The sequence below is a fragment of the Magnolia sinica genome, chromosome 5, assembly GCF_029962835.1.
Source record: "Magnolia sinica isolate HGM2019 chromosome 5, MsV1, whole genome shotgun sequence".
NCBI lineage: Eukaryota > Viridiplantae > Streptophyta > Magnoliopsida > Magnoliales > Magnoliaceae > Magnolia > Magnolia sinica.
Genome location: NC_080577.1, coordinates 90,531,177 through 90,555,064, shown reverse-complemented (window position 1 = coordinate 90,555,064; position 23,888 = coordinate 90,531,177). Strand labels below are relative to the sequence as shown.

General features: G+C 37.5%; 1 protein-coding gene across 8 annotated transcripts in view; it reads right to left on the bottom strand.

The window, feature by feature from the left end:
* Nucleotides 1-877: 877 nt before the first annotated feature.
* Nucleotides 878-23,888, bottom strand: part of LOC131246284 (uncharacterized) — a 34,848-nt gene continuing 11,837 nt past the window's right edge. For 5 of the 8 annotated variants that reach the window (XR_009171274.1, XR_009171277.1, XR_009171282.1 and 2 more), the window contains one exon: nt 878-1,740. Coding sequence is in view for 1 of the 8 variants with exons in the window: in XM_058246232.1 (XP_058102215.1) it covers nt 1,526-1,740; nt 2,960-3,139; nt 6,757-6,904 (543 nt within the window). In the remaining 7 variants the exon portion in view is untranslated. Of the gene's footprint in view, nt 1,781-2,959; nt 3,140-6,756; nt 6,914-7,165; nt 7,243-7,505; nt 9,213-23,888 lie in introns of those variants that run through there. The other 3 variants (XM_058246232.1, XR_009171273.1, XR_009171272.1) reach the window with 3 other exon arrangements.

Here is a 23,888-nt window from a genome sequence, read left to right as displayed (position 1 = left end):
AAGTTTCAGGTGTAATCAGTTTACATGCTATTCTGCTTGGCTTTTAAGTAGTAATCTGTTTACAAGTATATTCCATTTGGCTTTTAAGTGATAATCTGTTTAGAAGTATACAAATTGTGTGTTTGGCTAGCCTATAAAGCTTTTGTAATGAATAAAGCGTTTGCAATGAACAAATCGTATTCATACTAGAGAGCTTGGGCAGTGAAGCTTCCAAAATCTGCAAAAACCACGTAAGAAAGACTTGATTTTAACATTCACAAACTTATGGGATTGGATGTCTTCCACCCATCACAGTGGGCCCCAAATGTAATCTACAAGTTTTTAATGGTGGACGTCCCATCCTTGCCTTGTGTGGTCCATTTGATAATGGACAAGCTGTTTTTTTAGGGCACAGAAGAGCATCAAGGGAAGTACATGATGGATAGATTAGATGTACCATACACATTATGGTGGGCCCCACATATCATGAGTGTTTATTAACCGTTGTGTTCTAACATGTATAATGCACTTTTAACTGTAAAGACTTTACCTCCAATCTGGAACGCTTTTTACCATGTTTCATATGACAGTTTACAGCCGGTAAAGCCTTTACTGGCAAATACATGCATCCAAACAGCCCCTCCAATCAGATTTTCTGCAATTCCTTTACAACTTAGGACTTCACAGGCATCCAAATGACCCCTCAAAGAAGCATGAACATCAGCCAAGCTGCATGACAATGGCGCTATTTACAAGGGGGATTTGTGGGATGCATTCCAGCAACACAGTTGCATCAGCTTGAGATATGAACTGTCTTTTCTAGACTGAAACATGAATAAGGCCACCTTTACAGACTTCCTTCATGGGACTAAATGCAAGTTACAAAAGTCATCAACCATAAGTAATCTAAATTCCCTTCACCTTGCTGCAAGAATTACAATTGACAGAGCTAGATTTTGAATGAAATTTTCATCACAATGTTCATGCAACTGTGAATGCAAAGATACAATTTCTGCATCAACAATTTCTCGATCGTACCGTATCTGGAGTATGAAGAGAAAAGCTTTGGTACTCTTGGCAGGGTGTGATGGTTGATACGCAGGTAATATGAAATTGATATGCATCTCAAACAATCAACATACTATGCTTAAACACTACATAACAACAATTCAAACTGTCGTCACACCCATGCTCAAACACTTACCTTTCCCTCCTTTCCTACTGAAAAAAGACCTTGACAGAAAATCCACAGAAGTAAATACAAATATGAACTTTGATGCAACATCTTCGGTGTTGTTTCAAGTTCATCCTTATTCAAGCACACAAGCTGATTTCTTCCATTACTGGTGGAGACATTCCTTTTTTAAGTATTAGTTGTCTCCTCGGAAAAAGTATCAGTTGGCTGCATGCATTCCTTTCTGAATGCCCTCTTTCTTTGTTGCTCCTTTGACTGCTGAAGTATGAATATTTATTGAATTCATGGATTTTGGTTTTAGACTCCCAGCTTTCGGTGGTTGAAGATGCAATGCTTTCTCCATCCAATGATTCAGGCACCTGAGAACAGGTCTGCAACTGCTCCGAATCTTCTAATACATTGTAGCGATTCCAAGCACTTTGTTCGCAGGTTCTCCAAGTTCCAACATAGAGCTGGTGATGATGTCTCCCCATCAAATCTGTTATCAAATGCTGCCTGTAATGCTCTTGGCATTTGCTGAATAGCTGCGGCATTGCTCTCAATCCGGTTCAACCGTCCGATACATTCTGGGTTTAAAAACAACGGTTATGACCATCATTTTTGTTCCTAAAAAATGTTTAGAAGCTTAGCACATGGAAGAAGTCATAGGAAAATCTATACAGATTACAGAGCCTGGTGGTGCCCTTTAACAACCAGCACCATGGATTGGGTAGAGTTCCCAATTTCTTTCTGAGGAGTTCCCAATTGGTGCACATACATATCAGAGCCAGTTGTTAAATGGAACCTTGTGGCCGGGGAACAGAGTCTCTATGTCTAGACGAAGGACTTTCTCCATAGAATTGGTTGTCAAACTCTGATAGTAAAAAAACCTCAAAAGAACAAAGGAATTGAGGAAAGAATAAACACCCAATCATTTCGAGCCAATCTGAACAAGAATATATAATTCAATGTCAAAGCCGTGCCAAGACAAACCTAGCAAATAGATAAATGCATGAAGGGAAGGGAACAGGAAAAAAAAAAAAAAAACCAACTGAACTTCGTAGTTTATGCCAGAAGGAGAGGGCTTGTGCATTGGAGCTCTCCATACCAAAACCAGCAAACTCATTTCTCAAAATAGGAAATCTCTTCTTTCCATCCTCTCTTCTACTCCAAAGCCTCTTGATCTCTTCTCACTGTCAAAGATAATATACTAAAACCACCATGGCCCAAAAGCTAGCAATTTCGACATGAAAATCCATGCACAAAACTAACCTAAACACAAAAGTAAAAGCCCAGATGAGAAACAAGTTCAACACAACAGGAAAACCTCCCACTTGACATTTTCACCCCAGAACCACCATTTTCATGAGCTCTAAAGCAAAAAAGATCAGCTTTTTAGCTTCTTCATTCACAAACTCCATAAAAACACAGCAAAAACTCAGCTTCCAAAAAAAAAACCCTGAATTTCTGCCCCAGTTAGACCACCATTTCACCATCATTTTGAAGATTCAAATTTCCCAGCTTTTTTCCTATATTCAAAATCCTCCCAACAACAAAACCCAGATACAGAAACTTAAAATCCCACCACACAAAATCACAAAAATCCCATCTTTGTCATACAAGCACCCTCAAAATCCTTCTGAAAACAAAACCAAAAATACCAAATTCAATCCTCCAAGCAAACAAAGCTCAAAATGCCAAATTCTTTTTTTCCAAACAAACAAACTTGAGAAATCATGTCCTTGAAGCTAATGAAGCTACAATCAGCACAAAGAAATTAGGAGAAAATAGCCTCAAAAAAATTACCTGATTTCATCTTTTCATCAAGAGCCCAATTGAGTGCCCTTTGAGCTGGTTCAGTCAAGGGAGGATGCTCAGGATTGAAATAGTACATGTCTGACTTTCCAAGTAACTTGATAGTTCCCTCTCGTACTTTGAAAAGAGTAATTCCATTAGCACATAAAAACTTAGACGCAACACTGGTTCCTGCAAACAAAAAGATATAAGAAATACTAAACAAGAAAGAGATGGGATTTAGTGTTTGTTGAAAAACAATATTAATATCTGATCATACCTTCTGGAAAAGGTGCCACAAAAGAGAAAGAACATGAGTTACCTTGGTAAATAAGAATATATGATATGCTGGTCAAAAGGTGAAGGAGAAGCACGATACACTATTGAACTAGATGTTAACAATAAACATGAGAGCCACCAGCGAATACTTACATATAACAAATAAAATAAGATAATAGAGTCCTAGAGTGAAGGGATATCTTTCTGAACACAGTAGCATGTTTCATTTCATACTGTGCTTACACAAGCGCAAAATAGCTTAATACAGATCTCAACCTCTGATTATCACAAATGAGGTTGTTAGAGAGGTCTAAAGCTTGCCTGCAAATAGCAAGAGTCATCAACCAAATGCTCAACTCATAGCTACTAAATTATATTGTATAAATCACTCAGGAGATACAAGTTGGACACCTTATTAGGACACAACTCAGTATTTGCAATTAATTACAGAGACAAGCTCAACGAAATTTGCTATAAGTAACAAAAAGTTCTTTGGAGGCTTCAGATGGAGTAGGGTGTCTGCTTTATTTGTTTCCATAGAATCTATATAGACCAACATGCACATCTTCTATTTCAATTCCTCTGTGCCATAGGCTGAGATGGGCGCACGTAGCTGAATTGAATTGTGAAAATTTATTTTTACCAAGAGGAAACAACAATAAATGACAATGTTTCTTAGAATTCAAAATGACCGTTACAATTCCTTCCAGCTTGAAAGGAATGCCATGGTGGTTTGGAGGCCAATTTCTCAATGATACAAAGGGAGGTAACTATAATTTGATCATTTCCATGCTTCTACTCTAGTAGAGTTACTAGAACATTACAATTGAATTCCACATTGCATCCAAATACACCCCACAGATTACGACAAATTTATCTGGGAAAAAAGTCAATTTGGAGAGAGAGAGAGAGAGAGAGAGAGAGAGAGAGTCACCTCTTTCTTGTTCTATAGTTTCTTCAATGGGAGAAAATTTTCTTCAAATTTTAACTTCATGTTCTGCATATAGATGTCCACCATGTCACCACACATTTGCTCGATGGGAATATGACGCAGGGGAGGACATGAGGTCGGGCACCGTCTTCCTCGGGGGGATAACTGTTCTGAATCCACGGAACTTCTAGGGCTCCTCACAGAGACTCCTCGAATCCACGAGGAAAAGAACAAGAATAATAGAAAATAAATTCTATAAAATTCGAAATTGATTGATGAATGAAATAAATGAGTTCACAACCCTTTAAATAGGGATACCAAGCAATGGGAGAGAAATCAAAAGCAAACTATAACTAAAACTCCTAGAATTTATAACTTACTATAAATAGTAAACTTACTATTTATAGACAGTCGTGATGTCTACTAGTGCGCAAGGTTTTCGGCCAAAAATAGTAAGTGTCCTATTTGGCTTCACCAAGCTGTTCTCCTAATTATTCTAAGCTCTTTTCACGTTGGGCGCAACTCCTAAAGCTCAACGGATGAAGAGTTATAATCAAACTAAAACTTACTATTTATAGTAAAAACGGAATTAAAACATGGAATTTGGCCATCAATATAATGGAATCTCGCAAATTCGGCGTGGGTAACCCGGCATAGCCAGGTTGGTTGGCTGGCTAAAGTAACTCGTCCTACCCCAAAATCATATATGTTACGTCGAGTAACTCATTCCGGTTTGCGAGATATGCCTGTTTTAAGGTTCTAACGGTCTTGATGACTTCTTCCTCCGATTGGGCCTTCCCTGATCCATCTTGGACATGAAAGTGTCCGCGACCCGCTCTACATCAGTCCCCACCACTTCAAAAGAACTCGTCTTCGAGTTCTCGTGCTGTTTCGGTTCATGATGCTCGGTCTGGTGCGCTATAACGATACCCGGATCAAAAGTTATGATCAATTTACGGTCCACCTTCTTTTGGTCCAACCATGCTAGGAATGTATCTGTGACGCATGCTACATCAGAATATGGTTGCTGCTGTGGAAAAATAATTATCCAAACATGATAAGCAACAAAAAAATAAAACAGAGAGAGAGAGGGAGAGAGAAAAAGAGTGTAGCAACACACTTCGTATTTCTAAGACATATAAAGAGAATCTAGCAGATATACAATTTATGCCAATGAAAGGAGTCTTGCCTTCTTCATCTTAAAATAAAGTAGGAAAAAAGGCTCATTACCAACAATTAGCAAAAAATGTCAAAAGTCCTTGCTGCTCGAAATCAACATCTAAGCATTAAAAAGTAGAATATAATATCATACACTACATGATAATGCATTTCTATGTCATATAAAGAAAATCTAGCACATATACAATTTATGCCAATGAAAGGAGTCTTGCCTTCTTCATCTTAAAATAAAGTAGGAAAAAAGGCTCATTACCAACAATAAGCAAAAAATGTATAAAGTACTTGCTCGAAATCAACATCTAACTCTAAACATCAAAAAGTAGAATATAACATCATACACTACATGATAATGCATTGAACATGTGCTCTCGTTGTTAACATACATGTTCCATGAAGTCAAGGCAAAGAATATCTACTAAGTTCACTTCGGTTTAAGGTAATTAGAATGATATTGGATCATCCAAGTACATCTCCACCCTTACTCCAATATATCATTATCTCTGTGTCTAAGTTACTTTCCCTTCTACTCCCAACTCCTTACTGGAGCAGGCTGGAGTAGGCTGTAGGATAATTCAAGACCCCATGCTCTCAACTCCCAGCCTAGCCTATGTTGTATGGCCAGAGGTTCTCACGGTACACCTTTGTAGTTCTTACAATGTGTTGCAACCCATAAAATAAATTGTGAGAACCTCACCCACCTTACAAAAACTTCCTAAAACAACTCTCTCTATTAATGTAAAATGCATTTAATGAAGAAAGCACCTCTATAACTATTTGGGCTTGAACCATACCTAGAAACATAATAAAATCTCCAAACAACTTAAAAGAAACTAAAATACTACAAAAAAGTAGAGCTAGCTGTTCATGAGAGTGGAGAGACTGACATATCGGAGGTGGTTACAAATGCATGATCATTAGGTTGGCCAAATGTCTATAAAATAATGAATGGTTAAAGAGAAACCGACCAGCAGTCCACTGTAGTCCACCTGATGGCCTGATCAACTTGATATTTTAGACAAAGAATCCACGTAGTGGGATCATGTGATTGCCAGATTTCAGCTGCACTGCGCTAGCCTGACTCCTGTGAGCATTGGATGGCCTTGCTTGCCTCAAGCTAAGCGCTTGATGTGACGTACATACATCAGATCCACCCTTTCCATCAGGCAAGTCACCAGATTTTCGCCATGAGTCCTTGAAAATCATTCCAATGCAAAACATAGGCCACACCACAGGGAACATTGTAAAGTCATGCCTAAAAGCTCTAAATTTACGTGGTGTGGCATGGATGAGTATTGGGATATCGTGATTTTTGTGGAATCCATTCATCCTTGAATGGCGGCTTAGATGAGTGGATTGGACGGCACATAGACATTGCAGTAGACCCACACATAATTTGTACAATGTTAATGGTGGAACTCACCATAAACTGTTTCCCATTGTGTAGCCCACCTTAGTGGGTGGGTGGATCTCCTCCCCATGAAGTCATTTGTCCGCATGAGTGGAGAAGTGGATCTCCTCCCCATGAAGTCATTTGTCCGCATGAGTGGATGGGCAGATCTCCTCCACATCAAGTCATTCTGTGCACATCAGTTAACGTTATGCCCATCCACATCTCCTCCACATCAAGTCATTCTGTGCACATCAGTTAACGTTATGCCCTAGTCAGTCATGCAATCATTTTAGATCTCAGGGGATGCTAAGCTTGGAAAAGTGAAGAACTAGAAATGCTTCCACATGCAAGAGGGTGTGATTGCCTATAAACGCAATAATTAACACATCAATAACTGCAAAATAAATATAAAAAAGAAAGTGATAAATCTCCTTCTCACCAATTTCTCGGAATGGGAATATCTCAGAAGATTTTAGAGTTTGATGTTCTTCTCATGGTAATATTCAGAAAATCTCCCTGAAAACAAAATATTAAAAAATATTTATTAGAAGTTAAAAAATAATTCCAAAATTTTGAATTTATATGCATAAAAAAATTCCTTTAATAAATTTTGCATATAACCGTAAAAATTTAAAATATTCTAAGATTTTGAATATCTCATGATATTATCATGGTAGTATCGCTTTATCAATTTCCCGTTAAAGTATCGCGAACTTTTAAAATCCTTGGCAATGTCTGTCACAATGTAAAACATGAGCTAATGAAAGAAATTACTTCACCTTTTCTGCATCAAAGAGAGGATGCTTCTTCAACTCCGATCAGGCACTTTCATAAATGCTGGAGTAGAGGGACTTGGCGTTCTCGTCTTCCCACTCTAATCCTTCCCACCATTCTCTCTCACCTGCTATTCCTCTTATTTCATTGATGCTTGAGCAGAAGAGGGGGAGCTTCTTCAACCCAGAACACGAAATTACATGGATCTCTTCCAAAGATACAAAACTAAGTCGCTGGCTACAAATGCTTGCTAATTTCAGCAAGTTCTCCAAATATAGGGAGCGCAATCTTGGGAATGAATTATCAGGTAGCATGTCACCTTCTATAATCTCCTCCATTTTGGAACAGTAAGCTTTTGTAACTGATGCAGATATTCTACCATCCTAGAGGAGAAGAGACAACTTAAATTGGGACATTCTACAAGATATATATTTCTTAGGTTTTGAAGGCATGTGTTCGGTGGAGGCACTCCACCATAGAATACCTTCTCCAAGTTTGGTAAACCAACGAGATCCAACTGCTGTAAACATTGCAATGCATATTCTTCAACCTCTCTCCAGTCTATAATGCATTCCACTCCACTGAATCCATAGACTTCAAGATGTCTCTGCATTTTTCGAAGAATAAAGAGATTGCATGTTTTATCAACCCCTCAATCCCGTAGGGGAAATTGTGACATCCACAAATGCTTATCTGCTTATCAGAAGGATGCATGAGGATATCACTCCCTTGATAGACAACCTGAACATGGAATCTTCTCAACCCCGAAAACCATCGATGGAACATACCATGTGGGATGAGGCCATTAAGATTGGACACAGTGATTCTTAAAGAACTCAGCCGTGTCATGGTCACAGCCTCACCAAAAGTAGCTCCGTCAACATATCCCAGCCCCAACATGCTTAGATCCTCCAGGCTAGGTAGCCCGAATATCATATTCAATGGAACTGTGGGGAGATGAGAACATGATAGATTCAACCTCTTAAGTTTAACCGAGCTTGCAATGCCTTGAGGAAACTTTTTGAGGCCAGAGTGTGAGAGATCAAGAAGTTCGAGTTCCTTCAAATTTCCCAATGCTGGCACCTCCACTAGATGTCTGCAATATGTTAGAATGAGCGCACGTCGATTCAACAATAGCAATAACGACACTGGAGAGATTTGATGCAAGAATGACTTAGATCAAGGATCTGAAGTTTCAGCATGAGCTCGAAGAAACTATTGTGAACGGTACATAATTGATTGTTGTCATTGAGGAACAAGGAGACCAAGTTAGGGCAATCGGGCTTAATTTGGAGATCTTTTATTTTGTAGCGTATCAATGAAATCCTTACAAGCTCTCCCCACATTTTCTCTTCTGGTGGCTGCACTAGTCCCTCCCCGGCTTTCACAAAGAATTTTGAGCCCTTGTTGGATGATGACGACCATTGTGAAGTGATCCATATAGCTAAGTCGTGGAGCAAATCATGAATCTTGACATGTACATTAGCCATAGACCCTTCCTCGAAGAGGCATGCGTCCTAGATTCTTTCAAGGATGTCATGCCCCTTGTTAGATGCTTCTTCCAAGTTATTCACATTTTTTTATGAATCCTTCCTCCATGGCCCAGTATATGTTTAGATGATCTCTTTTTATATTATAATCTTCCGGAAACAATGAACAATACAGGAAACATGATTTGATCTTATCGTTTTCTAGGCAATCATTATTAAGTTTCAAAGGAAGAAACACCTTACACTCCATACTTGGAACCTCAGGTGATGATCCTTTCAATGCCCTCAATGCATTCTCCCATAGCGCCAGTCCCACTATTTTAATTGCAAGTGGTAATCCGCTGCACTCCTCCACAACCTTCTCTGCTACCGGTCGAATCTCCAATGACAGAACCGCATCCACCCCCGTCGCATTACACACTGCAACCGATCATGTGGTTATCATGATCTTGCATCTTTTTTGCTTGTCTGGCTTTGGAATTCCTACTTGATCCGAAGTAAATTATTCCCACATATCATCTAAGATGAGCACATACCTCAGATTCTTCAACCGCACAAACAACATGTACCTCGTCTCTTCATTTATGTGAAATTACAACCCAAATCACAACGTTGAAGTCATCAATTCCAATGAACATATTGTTTATGTCTTTCATGAAAGTTGTTTTCCCAATTCCTCCCATCCCGTAAACACCTACGACGTCATTCTCCTCATCGTGTAAGCATTGCCATATATCCTCCATGGTTTGCCATTGCCATATATCCTCCATGGTTTGCTCAGATGTGCTTTGTTGTCCTAAAGGTAGCGATGTTTCCATCTCCAACACCCGCGGCTGGCGAGGGCTCTCAGCCACCTTTTAAAAGACTCCTTTTACGTTGAGGTTTTCGACATCTTCGATCTTTTTAACTACCCTTTTGCCCAGTTTGTAGCGAGAGAAGTGATCGGCGCAACAACCATTCAAACACGTTTTCTGCTGCTCGAATTCCGATCTGATAGAATCGACTTGAGCTCTGATATTGGTGACGTTCACGAGCCATTTCTCTACTTAGGGTTTCCGTTTCTTTCCGACTGATATAGCATGATCGAGGTCCGCTTGAATTTGGTCACGCTTGTCTTGCAGTTCTTCCGTTTCGCTCTTCGATGTCTCTACGTTGTTATTGAGGTGTTTGAGATAACCGATTTGCAGAGAAACATGAGCCCAGAAGAAGAGAAGGATCTGAACAACTGGACCCAACTAGTCCATTCTAGATGGATGGATGGACGGATGGATGGGAGGAAGGAAATGAAAGTGGCGTTGGAAATAAGATGCTGTGAGATCTGTGTATATGACTTAACTTTTGAGAAGATGGAAGAAAGGAAGAAAAACTGTAGACAAAAGAGGGGAGCCAATTAGGTGCCGAAATTGCCTCGACCAACACGGCGTGGGGTCCAACTTGATGTATGTATTGTATATCCAGGCCGTCCATCCGTTTTTAATATCATTTTAGAGAGTTTTATAAAAAATGAAGTATACATAAATCTCTGGTGGGCCACATCATAGGAAAGAGTATTGATTGGACGCCTACCATTAACAAATTCCCAGGGCCTACAGTAATGTTTATTCTCCATCTAACATGTTGATAAGATCTCACGGATATGGATGGACGGTAAAAGCGAACAACCTTCATCGAAACCTTTTATCTTTCACAAGAAAATTTTAATCGTTAATTATCAATTTTTCCTGTGATGTGGTCCACCTGATATTTGGATCTTCTTCTTTTTTTGGTTCATTCCATAGTATGATCTGGAAAAACGGATGAACGGTGTGGATATATAAGATATACATCAATGTAATCCCTCCGTTCAGGGCTGCACCGTGTTAGGTGAGGCGGGGGCCGCACCTAATCAGGAAAGAAAGTGGAAAAATAGCAAGAGAAAATTAATGGGAGGAGGAGACGACCTCGGAAATCAGAACCGATCGGGACTTGCTGCCACCCGTATCCTGCGAAATGGGTGCGACCCTGATCGTGGGTCCACTTCGATGTATGAATTGCATATCTACGCGGTCGATCCATTTTTCAAGATCATTTTACAGCATGCAGGGGAGAATGAAGAAAATCCAAATCTCAGGTGGACCACACCAAAAGAAACAATGGTCGTTAAACATCTACCATTAAAAACTTCCTAGTGTCTAATGTAATGTTTATTTGCCATCCGACCTGTTGATAAGGTCACACATACGTACCTGGATGATCGGAAAAAAAAATGATCATTTTGATCTAAAACGATTTGGTCTGTAAAACGTTTTTAATGGTCATTCACCACTGTTTCCTGATTGATTTTTTGGGACATGCCATGAAATGATATGGAAAACATATCGACTGTTTAGATATACGCTCTCATGCATTGAGATGGGCTCAAAGTCAGAGTCCCGCCCACATTGCTCCAAGTGCACCCGCATGCATGAAGTTCCCATAGCTGGAAGCGACATCCGGCCCACTAAAATATCCCTCGGATATCCACCGTGTGAGTCTACCACCGAGGCAGCATGAGTAAGGACGGTCATCCACCTTATAGCTTCACCCTTCGTAAGACTGCTATTTACAGAGCACTCACTGGCCACTGCTCTCTCCTCCTTCGCATGTGTGTATACACGTGTGCAGTAACACTAGGACGCGGATTTACTGCGAAAGACTTTCCCAGTAAGTTCCTGCGCAAGATTCTGTGTGGGTCCTGTGTAGTTGTTTGTGTGAAATCTAACTCCTCTATCCGTTTTTTAAGCTCATTTTATGACGTGGGACCAAAATCGAGGAGGATCAAAAACTCAAATGGGCCACACGAGAGGAAACAGTGAAGATTTAGTGACCACCGTTGAAATATTTATATGTCCATAAATGTTTTTAACGATATAAATTTTTTAGTTTTTTCACTTTATCTAAGTGAAAATGACCTTATAAACGGTTTAGATGGCATATAAACAGCAAGGTAGAGCCTAGGAAGGTTTCAACGGTAGGCATTCCTTTCCCCACTGTTTCATCTCCTTGAGTTTTGGATCCTACTCATTTTTGGTAGAATGTCTTAAAATGAGGTCGAAAAATGGATGGACGGCTTTGATTTCTCACAAACATCGCAGCAGGCCCCACCTAGAATCCTAGCGCAGGAACTTCCTGCGAAAGGTTTTCGCAGGAAATCCGCGTCCGTAACACTCTACATATGTGTACACACATGTGGAGCTCCTCTGCCTGCACCTTCTCTTTCTCACGTCCTTGTGGTTTTAAGACAAGCACACTTCCAAACCTGCCGCCCCATGACCTTACTTATGCACGTGTGATGCGTAGTGGACCACGCCACAGGAAAACAATAGTGATTGGATATCTACCGTTAAAGTCCTCCTAATGCCTCCTTTACTATTTATTTGACATCCAATTTGTTGATTAGTTCATGCAGACCCAGATGAAGGGAAAATACAAAGATCAGCTTGATCCAAAACTTTTATGGCCTCCAAAAAGTTTTTAATGGTCGTTGTTCATTCAACACTCTTCCCTATAATGTGGTCCACTTGAGATTGGAATATACCTCATTTTTGGCCCCATAACGTAAAATGATCTAGAAAAATATATGGACGGCATGGATGAAACACATACATCATTGTGGGGCCCACAGAGGACCGACCACCAGCCATTGGCCGGTGGCAGGGGGAGTAGCCAATCCGTTTCCCTGCCAGATGGGGACGCGGATTAGGCGAGGCCCTCATCGTGGGGCCCACTTCAATGTCCACATCGAAGGTTAATATTCTAAAATCATGATGACTTGAATAACACAAGTAGGATCCGAGCACTATGGTCAGCCTAATCGGAAAATAAAACAATTTAAATACTTTAATAAATGATATAAAAGATTAAAAAATCAAGAATTTACACCATTGAAATATATTCTCAAGTGCCGGTGATTTTAAGAATTCATATCTATGGGATAATGAATATCAAAGAAATATAGCAAGTTGAGAACCTCTCATATCTAGGAAATCTGATTGATTCAGGGTAAGTTTATCCATCAATGTGGATCTCATAGGATGGAAATATATGGATCTCACAAGAGAATAAAAAAACAAAACCAAAACAATAGCTAACATGCATAAACTATTCTTCTCATCATTAAAACAATTAATCATCAAAACTTAAAGAATTATTAAACACATGCGCTTTCCTTTTAGCTCGGGCTAGAAGGAACTTAGAAAAACATAATTAGAATAGAGAAAAAAAGCAACAAGAAAGAAATAAATGTAAATAGAAAATATTAAAAAAATTTTTTTAAAAAAAACGACTTATAAAACTTCAATAAAATTAAAAACTCTTTAAAAACTCTAAATATTTCTCTTGAATGCTTCTAATGATGCTTATGAATGCCCTGAGAAGCCTTATTTATAAATGGGAAACTCAAATTTTCGTACAAAGTTGAAAAACTCTAGGAATCGCCTCAAATTTACGCAGTTTCCCAAAATATGTTATTCTAGTTCACATAACACATTCTTCACTTAGTTAGTTAGGGTGTATTGTGAATTCAGTACATCAAATTATAACTCACTTTAAACTAATGATTAGATAATATAACTCAAGTTTATAATTTTCAGTTATCAGAATTTTAACTACTATAGACCTAGACTAAGTATTAACTTTGTCTTTGAAATTCGCATAATATCATGTTCACATTCTTGTATATAAACATATTATTTTGAAAATGTTGAAAAAGATTCCCCATAAACCTAAAAAAAAAAAAAAAACTTAAACCTAACTGAAACATTTTAAAAAATAATAATAAATAAATAAACTGAAACTTAAAAGAAAAAAAAAAAAAACTCACATAGATGACTATCCACACCTCCAACCTAAAATCTATATTGTCCCTAATGTAATGATAATGTAATGCAGAGAACAATAAAAATAAAAGAAATGGTGAATAGTACCTACCATGAAGAACTTATCTGCTGGGTGACACTAAAAAAAATTGAATATAATACAAATCCTACATAAATGCTCCGTCAGACTAAGAGAATTAATCTGAATATTCTGACTTATGAAGAAGGAAGGACTCCTTTCGCAAATGAAAGTTTTCCGCATAAGACTTCAATCTCTAACCATTAACCTTGTACACATTGCCATTACGTGGATTCTCAATTTCAACAGCCCCATGAGTATAAACATTCTTTACAATGAAGGATTCTGTCCATCTTGATCTTAATTTTTCCGGAAAGAACTAGAAACGAGAATTGTACAATAAGACCTTTTGCTGAGGTTCAAAATTCTTCCTCAGGATGTTTTTGTCATGAAAAGCTTTGGTTCTCTCTTTGTAGATTTTAGAATTTTCATATAAGTCTCTCCTCAGCTCCTCTAATTCATTCAACTCTAATTTCCTTTGTCCACTTACTTGGTTTATGTCAAAGTTTAATTTCTTTATTGCCCAGTAGGCTCTATGTTCCAATTCCACAGGCAAGTGACAAGCCTTCCCATACACCAATCTTTATGAAGACATTCCAATCGGGGTCTTATAAGCAGTCCTATAAGCCCATAAAGCGTCGGATAGTCTGAGGGACCAATCCTTCCTATCTAACCTTATAATTTTCTCTAAAATGTATTTGATTTCCCAATTAGAAATCTCAGCTTGCCTATTCGTTTATGGCCGGTATGGGGCACTCACTTCGTGCTTGATGTTATATTTATTCATCAAAGCCTCAAATGTCTTATTGCAAAAGTGAGACCCGTCATCACTAATGATGACTTTCGAAGTTCCAAATCTAGAAAAAATATTTTTCTTTAGGAATCGTATGACCACTTTGTTATCATTGGTTCTAATTGGAACTGCCTCAATCCACTTTGAAACATAGTCCACACCAACCGATATATAAAGAAATCCAAAAGAAGATGGATATGGGCCCATAAAATCAATACCCCAACAATCAAATATCTCCAATGGTAAAATTGAGGATAAATGCATCATGTTGTGCTGGGACACTCTTCCCAACCTTTGATATCTATCACAAGTAACACAGAAAGCATGAGTGCCTTTAAACATAGTGGGCTAGTAAAAACCACATTATAAGATTTTTGCAGTGGTTTTCTTAGCAGAAAAATGGCCACCACATGCTTTCATGTGACAAAAGGAAATAACACTCTGAACTTCATCCTCTGGGACACAACGTCTAAAAATCTGATCAGTTCCCATATTTATATAAATATGGGTCATCCTAGAAGGAGTTCCTAACTTCGGTTTCAAAACGCTTCCTATCTTGTGACTTCCAATGATAGAGCATTTTTCCCTTTACAAGATAGTTCACTATATCCGCATACTAAGGCAATTTGGAGATCCCAAATAATCGTTCATCAGGGAAAGTGTCCTATATATGCATCTCCTCAGTGGAATCATCTAACACTAATCTGGAAAGGTGATGGGCCACTATGTTTTCTATTCATTTCTTATCTTTTATTTATAAGTCAAATTCTAGGAGTATGAGGATCTATCTCAAAAGTCTCAACTTTGCATCCTTTTTAGATAGCAAAATTTCAAAGCTGAGTGGTCCGTAAAAATGACCACTTTGGATCAAAACAAGTAGGACTTAAACTTATCCAAAGCAAAAACAACTGCAAGTAACTCTTTTTTAGTTGTTGAGTAGTTCACTTGGATCGAGTTTAGAGTTCTACTCGCATAGTGAATAATATAGGGCTATTTATCTTTCTTTTGGCCCAAAACAGCCCCTATGGCATAATCACTTGCATCGCACATTAGTTCAAAAGGAAGTGTTCAATCTGGTGGACGCATGATAGGTACAGAGGTAATGGATGATTTAATTTTATTAAAGGCACTTGCACACTCATCTGCCCACTTAAATGGAACATCCTTTTGAAGAAGATCAGTCAAGAGTCTAGTAATGGCACTAAAGTCTTTAATGAATCTTGTATAAAAACCAGCATGCCATAGAAGTGATCTAATATCTTTAACAGTTAAGGAAATAGGTAGATTAGCTATAATGTCGAGTTTTGAGCGATCTACCTCGATTCCATTTTTGGAGATAACATGATCCAAAACAATTTTCTTTTGAACCATGAAATGACATTTCTCCCAATTTAACACAAAGTCTTTTTCTTCACACCTACATAAGACGAGATAAATTGTTGAGGCATTCCTCAAAATTACTCCCAAATACAAACAAATCGTCCATGAAAACCTCAAGAAATTTCTCAACCATATTTGAAAAAATACTTAACATACATTGTTGAAAAGTTATTGGGGTGTTACATAATCTAAATGACATCCGTTTGAAAGCAAACGTGCCAAATGGACAAGTGAACGTGGTTTTCTCTTGGTCTTCCAGGGCTATCTCTATTTAGTTATATCTGGAATATCCATCAAGAAAACTATAGAAGGAGTGACCTGCTACCCTCTCTAAAACTTGATCAATGAATGGTAGAGGGAAATGGTCTTTCTTTATGACCTGATTCAATTTTTTATAGTCAATGCAAACACGCCAACTAGTGGTGACACATGTTTGTATGAGTTCATTATTAGAATTTTGCACGATAGTTATTCTAGATTTCTTTGGGATAACTTGAGTTGGACTCACCCAATCACTATCGGATATTGGATAGATGATTCTCACATTCAATAATTTAATCACCTCATTTTTTACAACTTCCATCATGTTTGGATTGAGACGCCTTTGAGGTTGTCTAATTGGTTTGGCGTTCTCATCGAGGTGGATCCGATGGATTATCAATTGGGTCTGCCATGGAATCTAAGTGATGTTGAGTGCCTCTTCTAAATAGGTGATCAAGGCCTGGAACTAGTCCGCCTTTGGAGGAGAGTCGATTGTTTTAATCCCTACTCTAACGGGACATAAACCATCCACACCACACAACAAATACCACTAATTTAAATAACAAATATAATGCTTAAAATAAAAACAAAAACTTAACCAACAACCAAGGCGGCAGGGTCAACTATGAGGGTTCAATCCACAAAGCAAAAATAAATCAATAACTCAGGCGGTGGGGCCAACTATGAGGGTTCAATCCACAAAGCAAAAATAAATCAATAACTCAGGCGGCAGAGCCGACCATGAAGGTTCAATCCACAAAGCAAAATAAATCAACAACCCAGGCGGCAGGGCCGACCATGAGGGTTCATTCCACAAAGCAAAAATTTAACCAACAACCCAGGTGGTAAGGCCGACCATGAGGGTTCAAACCATAAAGCAAAAATAAAAAATAAATCAATAAAAGTAAAACTAATGCAGAAATTAAACTATGCTAATCTGGAAAATATATTCAACAGATGATCTTTGTGATCAAACAGCAACTGTAGGACAACCATAGCACTTGGGTAATAAAATCCCAAGCAGGGCAACCTTATGTCATAGTCAGTGCTTGAAAGATCCAACTGAATTTACTTTCAAAGAAAAAAAATTTACAGAAAATTTGGAGGGTTTAGAAGAGAACTTACCTTAGAAAAGAACTTACCTTAGATATCTTGTACAAATTTGATCTATCTCAGTATCTCCCCGACAACGGTGCTAAAAACTTGGTTGCTTGCCTCTAAGTGCAAAGGTTCGTAAGTAATATCCTGTATATACAGAGCCGATCCCACAGGGAGATGAATTGCGAGAAAGAGAAAATCAAATGTAAAACAAACTAAGTAATAAAAAAACTAAACTGATGATTTGATTTTAGGAGTTTTGAATGGATGTAATTCAACTGAATTAAAACAACACCCAAGCTTCAAAGTTCTATATATAGGTTAATGTTCCAAAATCATGATGACTTGGATAACATAACTAGGATCCGAGCACTATGGTCGGCCTAATCGGAAAATAAAACAATTTAAATATTTTAATAAATGATATAAAAGATTAAAAAATCATGGATTTGCACCATTGATATATATTCTCAAGCGCCAGTGATTTTAAGAATTCATATCTATAGGATAATGAATATCAAAGAAATGTAGCAGGTTGAGAACCTTTCCTATCTAAGAAATCTGATTGATTCAGGGTAAGCCTATCCATCAATATGAATATCATATGATGGAAATATATGGATCTCATAAGAGGATAAAAAATAAGACCTAAACAATAGATAACATGTAAACACTGTTCTTCTTATCATTAAAACAATCAAACATCATCACTTAAAGAATTATTAAACCCATGTGCTTCCCTTCTAACTTGGGCTAAAAGGAACTTAGAAAAACGTAATTAAAATAGAGAAAAAAAGCAACAAGAAAGAAATAAATGCAAATATAAAAGATCTAAAAAAAAAACTTATAAAACTTTAATAAAATTAAAAACTTTTTAAAAACCCTAAATCTTACTCTTGAATGCTTCTAATGATGTTTAGGAATGCCCTGAGAAGCCTTATTTATAAGTAAGGAACTCCAATTTTCGTACAAAGTTGGAAAACTCTAAAAACCTCCTCAAATTTATGTAGTTTTTCAAAATAAACTTCATGCTGCGCAGTTTGTTTAAAATAGATTTTTCACTGTGCAGTTTTTCAAAATAGACTTCAGGCTTTAGAATACACTTTTTCAGGACGATTTCAGGATTCTTTACTTTAAATCTTCGATTCTTTTCATTCCTTGCTTGGTTTTCTTGGATCTTTGGCATGTGAATTCTTCAATCTTAGTCTTCTAAGATCCATCCCTTGCTTTGGTGATTCTTGAGCATCAAATTCATGCTTTTAGCACCATTTTTCAATATAAGCTCTTAAATTCACCTTGCAACATATACATGAGTAAAATAGAACATTAAACTGATTCATATTCATAAAATTAAGATGTAAATGAGGAAAATTATGCATTATTTGAGTCTCAACAAATGGGCGGGTATGATAGATGACCCATTTCAAAGGTGGGGCCCACACGGTGGATAGTCCATATCAAAGGTGAGCTCCACATGATGGGCAATGGACATTGAAGCTGGCCCCACATGATGGACGGTCTGCATCAAAAGTCAGTCCCTAATGATGAATGGCCTGCATTCAAGGTGAGCCTTTCATGATGGGCAACCCACATTGAAGGTGGGGCCTACATGGTGGACAATCCACATCGAAGGTGTGCTCCACATGATGGCCCAGAATGATGGATGATCTACATCAAGGTGGGCCTGATATGATGGACAATTCACATCGAAGGTTGGCCCTTATGATGAGTGACCCATATCCAAGCCGGGCCCCGCATGATGGACAACCTATATCAAAGGTGGGCCCCACATGATGGATGACCAACATTAAAAGTGAGTCCAAATGTATGGTGCACATTAAAGGTCGGCCTATAATAAGGAATTGCCTACATCTAAGGTGGGGCTTACATGATGGAAGCCCCACATCAAAGGTAAGCCCCGCACAATGAATGGTCCGCATCAAAGGTTGGTCCTACATGATGGACGATGGATGTGAGGGATACCAAATTGACTTGAGGGATAAATACTCATTATGTTGGAAACCAAATTTTGCTTTTCTACTTTTTAGTTGATAAGTATGTTGTTTATCAAACATACTTCTCTGCTAAATAAGTAGAAAATAAGATAAGCTACTAGTGGCATAAGATTAAAGTATCAGTGTAGCTAAGTTTCATTAGCCGGGAATACAGAAACAATATTTATATCGTCGATAACTGAAAATGTGGAAAAGTACGGGAAAAGCGGTGAAATTTTCAGTGAAACTTCAAGAGATGCTAAAATACACATATTTGCAAAAAAAAAAAAAGAAAAGAACCATATATAATAAGTTTTTATTTAATGGACCTTAAAAGCATGTGTTGTTATAAGAAATCAGTTCAACCATCACACCCATCCCATCTAACAATTCAACCATTTATCCAAGCTTTTACCTGCACGTTGATCAATATTTCAAAATATTGACAATGCACGGTATTTTGCAAAGAAATCGTCAACAATTGATAGGGAAATGAAAAATTGTGGTTTCAATATTGCGTATGTTACAATAACAACAATATTAAGATATTATCCATATTATCATTGACAAATTGAACACAACAAATAACCATGTGCCCATAAAAACTTTTGAAGCAAATTTTTTTTCATAAACATATATATATATATATATATATATATATATATATATATATATATATATATATTTGTGATACGATATCAATATATTGATAATATAAGCAACACTTGAAATTTACACAATTGAAAATATTGATGATACAATAACAATATCGACACGTTAGCAATACTTAGCGATACATTGTTGATACCTGAAATTTCTAATACTATCAATGTTATTGGTATTGTTGCTAGTGTTATTAGTATCGCCAAACTAGAGATAAAAATAATAACGGGGATATTTCGATAATATCAGGAATACTTTGAACAATAGGCATAAATAGCTTATGCATTTGGATCATAAGTTACTTTACATAAACTATTGATGCCTCAAATAACTTATCTTAGTTTCTACCTATTAAGCTGAAGTAATTAAATAACTTTAAATAAGAAAGTTACTTTTAATTGATCTTAAACCAAACTTACTTATCTCAAATAAGTTAGATATCTAATGCTGTAAGTAGAAAAAGTAATTTATTTGGTGATATCCAAATGAGCCATAAGCATTCACAAGATCCATGTACTTGTGTGGACTATCGTTCTTGTACAATATTTGTGCCATTCATCAGCTGGGATGCCATCAATATTACCTTAGCAAAAAACATAGGGGTCAGCGCATAATGTCATACCTGTGGATGGTGAATATTGAGTGTGTATTCCCAATGCTCTATATCCACCATCCTCATGTATGACACTATGCATATGCACACGCTACCTTGATGAGTGAAAGATACCTCGTTTCAACACGGAGGTCTTGGTATGGATTCCATTTGGGGGGGGGGGGTGTTGTGTATACTAACAAGCTAACCCAAAATAAAAATAAAAATGCACACGATACCATGTTGGTGCATAAATGCAGGGCGTGGATTGCCTAGTGTCACTAAGGATATCCCAACAGCACAACTCTGACTGGCCAACCAAGATGTTTGTGTTTTATCCACGCTGTTTATTCATTTTGCTCGCTCAAGGCTTGAGCCCAAAAAACAAGGCAGATCTAGAGCTCAAGTAGACCACCACAAGAAACGTTGACACCTACTATTGAAACCTTCTTAAGCCTACCACAATGTTTATTCATCTTGATATAAAAAATTGTGTCCCCTACCTCCTGTTTATTCATCTTGGTATAAAAAATTGTGTCCCCTGCCTCCAAGAAGTTTTCAATTGTAGGAATTCAATCCCTTCTGTTTCCTATGGTGTGCTACACTTGAGCTTTGAATATGCCTCATTATTAGGCTTACGCCCTAAAATGATACAGAAAAACAGAAGAACCACGTAGAAAAAACATAGTGGGCCCCACAGAGTACGGCCACCAGGAATATCCTCGTAACTAGGTCACCAGGCAATCCGTGCCCATAAATGGGCTTTCATATCTCCTCACCACACGGCCGAGTCGTCCACTCAACCTCGCTCTTCATGCCTTATTGGGAAGTGTGGGCGCTTTGGGAATGGCATAATAATTGTCTACAATTCATCACAGTGGCAATGACAATGGCTTCAGCACACTCAATGCTGACGGAGAGTCCGTCCCTGCAGTTTAATAGAAAAACTTGATACTCTGACAAATGTGATAAATGATAGGCAAGAACTTAACAATTGTATACGTGGCATACAAGTCATTCAAATTAAACTGTAAGAATTATGTGTACTAGTTTTAGATGCATCAAAAACCAAGAGTTTCACTTGCTTAATTATCTAGCCAATAGAATGGGGTACATTTATTGGATGATTAAAAATTAAAAAGTATCAAACATTTTTATTTATGCATGAGACGTGTTAGGATCTGTGGAGTCCGATCATCACAGAGGTCAATTTCATAATTTCATATGGAGTTTTATACAAGCCTAGTTCATTTGGGGTTTTATATATATATGAGTGTGTGTGTGTGTGTGTGTGTGTGTGTGAGAGAGAGAGAGAGAGAGAGAGAGAGAGAGAGAGAGCGCCGTCATTATATTGAAAGTTGTTTCTTCATTTTTTTAAACCTTTGAGCATAGTGGATAGGTGTGAATTCGTGGACATATTAAAAGAGAACCACGTAAATCTATATCGTGGTTCCCTTTTAATATTGACAACGCACGGTATTTTGCAAAGAAATCGTCAACAATTGACGGGGAAATGAAAAATTGTGGTTTCAATATTGCATATGTAACAATAACGGCAATATTAAGCTATTATCCATATTATCAATGACAAATTGAACCAACAAATAACCATGTGCCCATAAAAACTTTTGAAGCAAAATTTTTTTCATAAACGTGTATATATATATATATATATATATATATATAATATATATATATATATATATATATATATATATATATATATATATATATATATATATATATTTGTGATATCAATATGTTGATGATATTATCGAGATATCACCAATACACTTGTGACACAAGCGCTACTTAGAATTTACATAATTGAAAATATTTGTCATACAATGACGATATCGATACGTTAGCAATACTTAGCGATACATTGTTGATACCTGAAATTTCTAATATTATCAATGTTATTGGTATTGTTGCTAGTGTTATTAGTATTGCCAAACTAGAGATAAAAATAATAACAGGGATATTTCGATAATATCTGGAATACTTTGAACAATAGGCATAAATAGCTTATGCATTTGGATCATAAGTTACTTTACATAAACTACCGATGCCTCAAATAACTTATCTTAGTTTCTACCTATTAAGCTGAAGTAATTAAATAACTTTAAATAAGAAAGTTACTTTTAATTGATCTTAAACCAAACTTACTTATCTCAAATAAGTTAGATATCTAATGCTCTAAGTAGAATAAGTAATTTATATGGTGATATCCAAATGAGCCATAAGCATTCACAAGATCCATGTACTTGTGTGGACTATCGTTCTTGTACAATATTTGTGCCATTCATCAGCTGGGATGCCATCAATATTACCTTAGCAAAAAACATAGGGGTCAGCGCATAATGTCATACCAGGTTGGTATACTAACAAGCTAACTAAAAAATAAAAATGCACACGATACCAGGTTGGTGTATAAATGCAGGGCGTGGATTGCCTGGTGTCACTAAGGATATCCCAGCGGCACAACTCTGGCTGGCCAACCAAGATGTTTGTGTTTTATCCACGCTGTCTATTCATTTTGCTCGCTCAGGGCTTGAGCCCCAAAAACAAGGCAAATCCAAAGCTCAAGTAGACCACCACAAGAAATGTTGACACCCACTATTGAAACCTTCTTAAGCCTACCATGATGTTTATTCATCTTGATATAAAAAATTGTGTCCCCTGCCTCCTGTTTATTCATTTTGATATAAAAAATTGTGTCCTCTGCCTCCAAGAAGTTTTCAATTGTAGGAATTCAATCCCTTCTGTTTCCTATGGTGTGCTACACTTGAGCTTTGAATATGCCTCATTATTAGGCTTATGCCATAAAATGATACGGAAAAACAGAAGAACTGCGTAGAAAAAACACAGTGGGCACCACAGAGTATGGCCACCAGGAATATCCCAGTAACTGGGTCACCAGGCAATCCGTGCCCATAAATGGGCTTTCATATCTCCTCACCACACGACCGAGTCGTCCACTCAACCTTGCTCTTCATGCCTTATTGGGAAGTGTGGGCGCTTTGGGAATGGCATAACAATTGTCTACCATTCATCACAGTGGCAATGACAATGGCTTCAGCACACTCAATGTTGACGGAGAGTCTGTCCCTGCAGTTTAATATTGAGAAAAACTTCATACCCTGACAAACTGTGATAAATGATAGGCAAGAACTTAACAATTGTATACATGGCATACAAGT